The sequence below is a fragment of the Hordeum vulgare genome, chromosome 3H (assembly GCF_904849725.1).
Source record: "Hordeum vulgare subsp. vulgare chromosome 3H, MorexV3_pseudomolecules_assembly, whole genome shotgun sequence".
NCBI classification, from domain to species: Eukaryota; Viridiplantae; Streptophyta; class Magnoliopsida; order Poales; family Poaceae; genus Hordeum; species Hordeum vulgare.
Genome location: NC_058520.1, coordinates 613,311,777 through 613,320,871, shown reverse-complemented (window position 1 = coordinate 613,320,871; position 9,095 = coordinate 613,311,777). Strand labels below are relative to the sequence as shown.

Sequence of the window (9,095 nt, the reverse complement as noted above, 5' to 3'; positions counted from 1 at the left end):
GGAGTTAAAAAATTACTCCGGCCCCAAACTTCCCCCTAAATACATTCCATCGCTCGGCACGCGAGTAAAAGTCATGCCGCTCCTCCACTCATGTGTCGCATATGTGTCGGCTCCACCCCTCCAGCCCCCCGCCGACACCCTCCCATTGTCGCGGACAATCCCTAGGCTTTGTCGACACTTTGATTTGTGCATCCACGTGCCTCCTCGTCCCATCCGCAATGCAGAACCGATGGATCTACGGCTGCAGCCATTGCCGTCGGATTTGGTGATTCCGGCCTCCGGTAAATGCACCTTGTCATGGATTGGCCATGAACCGGACTGCACAGCCCCGACAACGCCTTGTGTCGCATGCAGGTACCGGCTCCACTTCTAGCCACTTGAATCTTTCCCGTCGGCGACTAGCCAGCAAAGACACGCCCGGCCTTCGTCCGGGCTCGGCGCTGACCCAGAGCCTCGTCGGCTCGCCTTTGCCGGTCATAAAATGCGACCACTACCGGTTACAGGTGGTGCGCCGAGTTTTAACCACACCGGAACAGTACTGCTTAAAGCAAGTACAAAAAGGTACAGTCAGCAGGCTGTAAGGATTAAAATACTATATTTTTGCTGAGTTGGATGAGAGAGAAGGGAAGCGGGCTCTTTGTGAAGAGCCAGCTCTAGCACGTGCTCCTAGGTGTTTTATAAGAATGAAAGGTGGGCCATATATGATAAAAATAATACTCTTTTATAGTCAACTATTATACAAGCTACCTACACGGGCTATAAGACTGCTTATAGCCAGCAGTTGGCTATACTATTAACCATGCTCTTAAAAGATGGGATATGTGTTCAAACCGACCAAACCTTAATAAAGTACTAGTGGCGTAACGTGCCTGCCAGTCTGGCTTCACAGAGTATTGTTTAACCAAGTGCCGTCACTTTGTGTCAGTTGACCGCTTGACCGTCATATTTAAATACTCATTGCTGAATTCATTCAGCTCCCCTCATTTTACTAAATTACAAAAATCTGTTGCCTCTGAATTCTGAACCAGAGCGCCATTTCTAGTACCGACTGAAAATGTCTTTCACTTTTTTTTTCCCTCAACTGAAATCAAAATTTCATACAGTTATTAAAACTTATTACATACCCTTCGTCTCAAAATATAAGACATTTTTTGACACTATATAGACGATAGAGGAAGTACTCCCTCGTATACAAGGACATCAACAGTAAATGAGGCAACAATTAATGGCATTGTCTCGTACTAGCAACCCATGGTTTAACTACTGCCATGCATGCATTGGATGATATAATGACACATTCAATTACTTCATTTCTCACATCCACTCATTTTTCTCTAATTTGCATGCATCCTACTCCTTCCGTTCCTAAATATAAGTCTTTTAAGTGATTTCACTGGGTGTCTACATACGAAGCAAAATGATTGAATGTATATTCTAAAATATGTCTATGTACATCCGTATATAGTCCACTAGTGAAATATGTACAAAGACTTATATTTAGGAACAGAGGGAGTATTAATTAACCCGGTATATGAGGGGAAAAAGCTAGTTTGCAAAGCAATTATTAAACTTTACCTTGATGCTTTTTATTTGAGTTGATGGCTCTTCACTTGCTTAGTTTCATTTCATTTCATAAAGAAAAGAAAACAACAAACAAACAAACCCCAGCTGTGTTCATCATGATGTAGACAGTCAGGCTACATTTATGTTCATTTACAAACCAAGCAACAACAATGTATCTTCTTGTAACAACATGTTACATCAAATCAACCATCCTGGACTCAGGTGCTCTTCTAATGTCAAGAGCACTGCAATTGCACAGCACACACTAGACTCTAGGAAAGGCGCCCAAACCTACGTTAAATCAAGCGGCACTCACTCAGTTATCATACAGACAGACAGGATCATCATCATACAATTACCAGCCATAGGCACATCCATCAGCAGCCTACACGCCAACTCAAATCAACATTTATGCGAGCCATCGCCTACGACTGCACGACTCGAAAAAGGTCGGGAAAAAACAACAGCTCAGCTCAGGAGGAGAGCAAAACACAACACAGACAGATCGGGGGGAGGAAGGGGATGCTACAAGATCTTCGAAAAAAATCAAGCTGTTGATCAGCAGGGGACTGATGCTGTGCTGCTAGGAGTCGTTGATCAGCAAGGGGGTGGTGTCGTTAGCTTGCCTACGGAAGAGCGACACAGGCATGGCCGGCGACAGCATGTTGGCTACACATTCAAACTGCAATGCAATGGAAAACACAAATAAGCTGTCAAGTTATTCTAAAACCGTATGTATGCATGACTTGCACTGAGAAAGATTCATGCTGTGGCATTCTGTTTATATATTGGTACTCAAGCAGCAAGTGGTGATTTGGGCATACCTTTTCATGCCGGTACTTCTCGCGTATAGCATTGAGGGGGGGACTCCCGCTGGTGTTGCCCTGCTGCAGCTCCCATAGATCGCGTACGCATCTTTCGATATTGGAACTTTTGTATGAGGTGTAATGCTCGAGAGTACAGTTCTGCACAAGACATGACATTAGAAGAGCAAATAGTACATGATGTACAGAGATCTGCATCCAGAGTTCTCGTACGAACCCATGGCAGGTCTGATTGGTCAAGTGTCCATTTTGCCAGGAACACCGCCGAGGCTGCCACCACTGAAGGATGAAATTTCAGGAAACTGTAATCGGTCAAAGTCAGCTCCGCGAGATAATTGCCAAGATAGCCCAAAGTTGCACAAGGAGCCTGCAAATGTAGTTTGGGAACTTAGTGATCAGGCACCAAACATACAAATTGAATGAAAACTGTGCTAATATTTGGGCGTCAGTCTTACTTTCTGAGAAGCATGTGCTGCTCTAAGGAATCTCCTAATAAAATTTCAAGGAAACACTTGTCAGTGACGTCATATTGGAAAAGAAATAGGATCTGTCCAGTCATCCTGAGTAACTAACCTGAGAAACGTTTTGATTGTGGGAACAGAAAGATGAAACCCCAGATCATTAAGCACTTCGCACTCCATTCTCAGCACCTATTGAACCAGGACGATATCAGTTATGGCAGATCAACAATGACACTTCACATATGTGTAATTAAAAATCCTTCAAACTTCACATGTAACAAGTACCTGATTTTTTGTATATGTGTTATCAGTTATGAAACAAAATTCTTCAACACGAGGCGCACAGATCTCTTCATATTTTCTGCAGAAGAAAGTAGATCTTTAATTGATTCTACTGACATATATCACTGACGCCAATGCCAGCAGAAACAATAAACATAATTCATGCATTTGCCGCAAAGTAATCTCCTTCAGCAACTAGGCAAACCTTTTCATGAGACATCTTCCTATCAATTTCAAAGCTTTTGATGTTCAAATATTAAAATCAAACAAATAAGAACTTACGAGGCAATCAGCATGCTAGTTATTCCAAGAAGTTGTAGTTTCTGTCTTTCAATATATTTCCGAGAAAGAAATTGATCAATAAGATATACAGTGAGGTACAGTGTGTCTGGCACAAGTTTATATTCCTCAGAAACCTGCAAATATAGAACTTCATAAGCTAAGAACTCATGATTCATGAACAGTGAAGATTAAACTTCAACAGGGGTCTTGAATTGCGGCAAAAGAAAATGCAGGTCTCCCATATGCATGTGAGAAATGTAGAGTACGTTTCTGGTGCTGAAGATCACTGTCATCGTATTCTGACCTCTTAGTTATCACAGGGGCCTCTACGGCTTATGTGGGTTTCTATATATGCATACGGCACACGTTACCACCACAGCACGAGTTTGATCATGTTGCGCTTGGCACAATTTGAATTTGGCATTGAGCAACTTATGTGGTGCAAGAAGAATGGATGAGTTATGAGGTTTGAAAGGGAATTGAATAAACTACATGGACAGGAATGTAAAGAATATTTATGTGATATATTGAGTCCATCTAGGACGGATGTGGAAACTTTGAACTCTATTCCTCTCAGAAATGATTGGCAAAAGGCTCCAACAATCCGTAAAAAAAACATTGACGTGTAATTGATTAAAAAAACACATTGACGTGTAATTGATGACTTCATATTTGGACGTTATATACATCAAATTTGTATGTGAAGTTGCACAGTAAAATGGCAGTGATGAATGCTCACATAGTTCTAAAAACATATTTTAACTATTTATGCATAAATTTAATCGGAAGCAGTCCATACAAACCTCAACAAGCCAATCAATGAGGATTCCTCGCATGCCCTTTGTGATATCCCTTTGCAAAGTCTCCATGTAATTTGATTTAGGCCTCCTTATAAGCTGTGGAGTAACATGAGCATATAAGATTGAGGCTGAATGCTTTCACACAAAAAAAAAAAACTAATAGTACAGCACAGAAACGAAACACCATTTAGAAGGCATGTAAAATATGAGGAAATTATAAGTCTGTCTAAACAGTAGAAGAAGTTCTTCCCTTTTACAAAAGAATATCAACATACCTCTGCGGCCATCAGGTTTCTGTATATTTCTGCAACATAGGAAGCACACATTTGTGGATTGCCATTATCTTTGTCAATGTCTATAACATTTAAGCCAACATAGTCCCCTGGAACAAAGATACAGATTCTTTAGCTGGTGCCCCAAAAAACAGAATACAAAAATATCTACAAGTTTCTCTGGAATGAGCAGTGAACAAAAACATTTACAGTATGCTTTGTTGTTTTAAGTTCTGTGGCCACAGAAAGACCATAAAGATCCAATAGTTCTGTGCTCAGGATACAACTAGACTGCCAGCAATGAAGTGTAACATTACAAGCAAAGAGAAGCTCCGAACAGTTTCCCGAATTTTTAAGTTCTAACCTATCTTTAAGCCCAGATGCTAAACAGTAGAGAGAGAGAAAATGCAACTTAACTAACCAGTGTTTGAGTCAGCAGTTTCAGATTTATCTCTTGTGTTTCTTCCCTGAAAGAATGGCTCATGAACACCACTCTCCCTGTTCCGTGCAATATTCCATAAGGAGAATGACCCCTTGTTTTCGAGCAGAGCAGTGGGTTCCTCTTTTGGTGGCAGAAGCTCTGCCTTCTGAGCCTCTTCAACATTATGAGAATCATTCACAACAAATGAAGTTCCACTAACAGCAGGAAGAGGTGGCTTAGGGACCTTCTTCATGCACTGTTTGTTTTTACTCGGATTTCGCCCTGCCTTTTGGGTGGGCCTTGCCTGGAACAAAGGAAATACATTTTTGTTTAGTTGACATTGAAAATGTATTGGTCAACAAAATCATAATAGGGTACTGTAATAATGTGTGGATCTTGGTACCTGATGTTTAGTCACAGCAGTTGAATTTCTGGAGGAGTTTGCGCAGCTTATGTTTGTCACATCCTTGAGCGCTGCTCGCCTTTTAGGAGGTGGAGCTGAAATTAGAGCACTTGCACAAGTGTTGTCATCCGAAGCTCCCCGTTTCGCCTTTCCTTTCGTCGCCGGTTTTCGTTCAGTTCTTACAGGTACCTGTGCAGGGAGAGACGCTCCAAACCTTCCACGATTTGTAGCAGCTTGAGCTCGTGTGACACGGCCATTGGGAGCTTGGCAAGCAATAAGGACTGCATTTTCCTTTCTTGCAGCCATTTAAGCCTGAATGGGTGAAATGAAAACAGCATTACGGATTCATGCACTGAGCAACCAAGATAGCAAGAAGTAGCATTTCAAAACTGAAAGGGGAATAAGACTAAATCCTCAGGTCATAAAAAATCATATCAGCAACCGCTAAATTACATTGCGACACATCATTTCAATAAAATTACTTTCTGGTGTTGTATCTATGGAATAAATAATGAAAACCCATATTCATGAAACCCAGTTCACAAGATGCACAACTTGAATTATATCAAAGTACTCCCTCCGTAAAGAAATACAAGAGCATATTATCTCTTTACTGAGGGAGTATATGAATACAGGTGACTTTTTCTTTCTTCTATTGTGGAAAAGGTAGTTCTTTCTGGTTCTGGATAAGCTTAATGCCCTGGGTTGCATTTTATCCCCACTACCAGATGTCTTGCAAGAAGAAAATCATGTTGACCACGTAGAAGAAATGTGCATCTACAATTTGATAGATCGAGTGCACTATTTGGGGAAAAGAAAAATCCCCAAATCATGCTTGACAGGGCATCTTCAGATAAGTGAAAAGAAAATGCAGAAAGGGCAGCAGCCATCGAGCCTAATAGCTAGCACTAAATCACATCCAAGTAACTAAAAATGTGGGTGGGGATGAGCAGCACGAGGATGGCAGCCTCGTTCGGCGACGAGGAGCAGGTCGGCCCCAGTTCTTGAAAAAGAAAACCCAAATCCCTTTCTTGAAACCAAGAAAGCCCAAATTCGGCGACCACGGTGCGCAAGGAAGGGTTGCATCTAGGGGGGGCGAGTGGAGAAAGAACTCACCGGGCGGGGCGATAGGAGTCGCCGCCGGCGTCGATCTGCCGAGGCCCGAGAGGAACGAGCAAGAAAAGACAGTACCGCCGTCGATCTGGCGGCGAGGGAGGATGTGCCGGCAGGCGGCCCTGGAGGAGGCCGGCCGCCGTCGCTGGAGCCGTTCGCCGAGAGCGGGACGGGGCGCCGGGGCTTCTTGGTGGGGTGGGGTGGGGTGGGGGTGGGGGGGGGGGGTGCGGGCTCTAGGGTTTATGAGGGGGGGTGGGGGGATGCGGCGGCGGGGAACCAACCCTAGCGGCGCCCGTCCAGATCTGTGCGGAAGCGATGGCGACTCCCCCGCGCCGGCTGGATCCGGATGGGCGGCGGAGGCGGAGGCGGCGACCACCAAGCTTTCGGGGTTTGAAGTTTGAAGGGGGGAGGCGGGATGATTTGGGGCGGCCGTAGAAGAAGAGGACGACGCTCCTCCCCCCTCTCCTCTCCTCTCGTCTCGTCTCGTGGGTTCAATCCGTTTGCCAGGCCTGGCCCTACCCAGGCCCACGGTTAGTGAGATTCATCTACTCACACTTTTTTTTTCCTCGCGTTAGTCGGTCGGGCCCCCCTTCGGGCATCCGACGTCATTCTGTTGCCCAGAGATAGGAGGGAACCCTCGCGTTAGGTTTGTGCATGAGAAAGGAAAGCAAGTCACGGGATACTAGTCTCGTGGCTCTGTCTCGTTCCTTTGTGATGGTCGTGGCCCTTTTAGTCTCGTGCATGGCCTTATTTATCGACAATACAACGCGTAATTGGCAATATTTGATGACTTACACGCAAAGAGAGTGTCCCTAGCCAGGGTGCATTCCATGATACTATCTTTTATCATTTCTCAGGCATACATGTATGCATGCTGGTGGTTTATATTCTTGGTTGATACTTGATTACGTTTTATCACAAGAGCTCGCAACGACGATACACACTGCAAAGTTGTGTACCATTGTTATCACAAGAGATTCAAATACCAGGAGATATTATCGCAATTTACATCAAGTTCACTTACACAAAAGAAAGCTCCACACATTGCATCAACTATCCTATCTTCGTATGAGCAGAAAATTCTGAAGGAAAATGAACAGAGTATCTATTATCCTAAGCTATTGGACTTGAGTTCCTCATTGTTTGCTCTCGCTGAGTGAAATCTTCTCATGGAAATTTCTAGAAAGCGTTGAATCCTGATCGACGGAGGCATGCACAACAACAGATTGTTTGTTCTTCTGTCTTCCTTTTTGTCACTCTAGTGACCGCCTTCCGTCGGTTTCAACAGAGCAACATGCTTTGTGCATTTTATTTTTGCTCCAGTAGTCAATTAATAAGAGGATAACCTCGACACAAGCATATCCAGCAGAATAAACGGATGCAGATGAACAAATCGCATAGCTATGTGCTTGTGTTCCAACCAACAGATGAGCATGCATGCTCTATACTTGAATTGCAGTCAACATGTCAATGTCCAGTCGCTACGCCACATTTGGCGGGTGGCCATGGCTGGAGAGTAGCAATTCATTGCATATCAATTCCTAAAATGTTCTCTCATGTGCAATTTTTTATGAAATTGCATGGTATTTGTTGTCTTACTTAGCAATTCATAGTTATACAAATGACATCAATCAGTGTCATGTTCTTTGTGCCATATGCCTTGCTCTTATGTTAGGATCACATGTGTATGATAATGGATTCACTTGTGCATATCATGGTCTTATCAATTGTGACTATTTTATGTATGCAAGTTTCTCTGTGGATACATAGACTACTATTGTACACCTAGAAATTTGTGCACATAAGTAAGATCCCATCTTTTCTTGGTATCACTTGATCCTTGTCGGTCACTTGGTTCCTTCCTTATTGATTCATTGATGGTCTTGATAAGAGGTTGTGAAGTGAGTGCTTGTATGTTTTGCATATAATTTTATGCACTGGTGTGTTTGGATGTATTTTGGACCCATACTTATCATGTGATCGATTTGGATATTCACATTATATTTTATCCAAAATATGTTGTTTGGATCTTTGAATGTTTTCCTCAGATGTCAAATGCTTATTTTCATATCATACTTATTGCAATCTCTATATCACGATCTCCTCAAATTTCCTGTCATTGAATATGTGCATTTTATTTCACTCACATCGTGTAATATGCATACTCCAAGGAGGAACTCATTGTCTTCGAGATTTGTCCCATTTTGGCATGTTGCCAATGGGGGAGAAGCTTACAGGATTTAAGATAATCTAAAAGTGAGTATGGCTTATTGTTTATTGCATGGATGAATATATATAGAGTAACTCCACCTAGTGTATCTCAACCAACATATGCAAGGAAATTCATAGTTCGTCACATATGCATATATTGTGGGGGAGCTTGCTCTATATATTGTGGTTCTACCAACATAAAATCCTTGTGTAATATTTTGATGTTAGTACATCGAGTGTGATAAACTCAAGTATCTTTGTGACACTTGATGCTATCAAAACCATCCCAAGTATTGAATGTATACTTTGGTAAATTGCATACTTGTGTCAAAATTCATTATATAAATCCTCTTGTTGAGATTGTCATCAACTACCAAAATGGGGGAGATTGAAAGTGCATGTAGTCCCCATGCGTGGTTTTGGTAATTGATGACAATCCTAATGGACTAATGTTTGCATTGAG

The 9,095-nt window shown here is 42.6% G+C and overlaps 1 protein-coding gene across 1 annotated transcript; it reads right to left on the bottom strand.

The window, feature by feature from the left end:
- Positions 1 to 1,652: 1,652 nt before the first annotated feature.
- Positions 1,653 to 6,598, bottom strand: LOC123445663 (cyclin-A2-1-like). The gene is made up of 12 exons (XM_045122681.1): positions 6,425 to 6,598; positions 5,309 to 5,620; positions 4,906 to 5,209; positions 4,488 to 4,594; positions 4,216 to 4,308; positions 3,413 to 3,546; positions 3,134 to 3,209; positions 2,961 to 3,037; positions 2,843 to 2,876; positions 2,605 to 2,754; positions 2,388 to 2,528; positions 1,653 to 2,245 (listed from the first exon to the last, which is right to left on the bottom strand). The coding sequence occupies exons 2-12, from the start codon at positions 5,612 to 5,614 to the stop codon at positions 2,147 to 2,149; spliced, it is 1,521 nt and encodes a 506-aa protein (XP_044978616.1). The 5' UTR covers positions 5,615 to 5,620; positions 6,425 to 6,598; the 3' UTR covers positions 1,653 to 2,146.
- Positions 6,599 to 9,095: the final 2,497 nt, after the last annotated feature.

Bases quoted from the DNA above. Each gene is read 5' to 3' on its own strand.
- LOC123445663 (XM_045122681.1), bottom strand. From the start codon at position 5,614: ATGGCTGCAAGAAAGGAAAATGCAGTCCTTATTGCTTGCCAAGCTCCC. The intron at 2,877-2,960 runs GTTAGTTACTCA...AAATTTTATTAG, and splicing joins ACAATCAAAACGTTTCTCAG to GAGATTCCTTAGAGCAGCAC. The intron at 2,529-2,604 runs GTTCGTACGAGA...TGTCTTGTGCAG, and splicing joins ACCAATCAGACCTGCCATGG to AACTGTACTCTCGAGCATTA.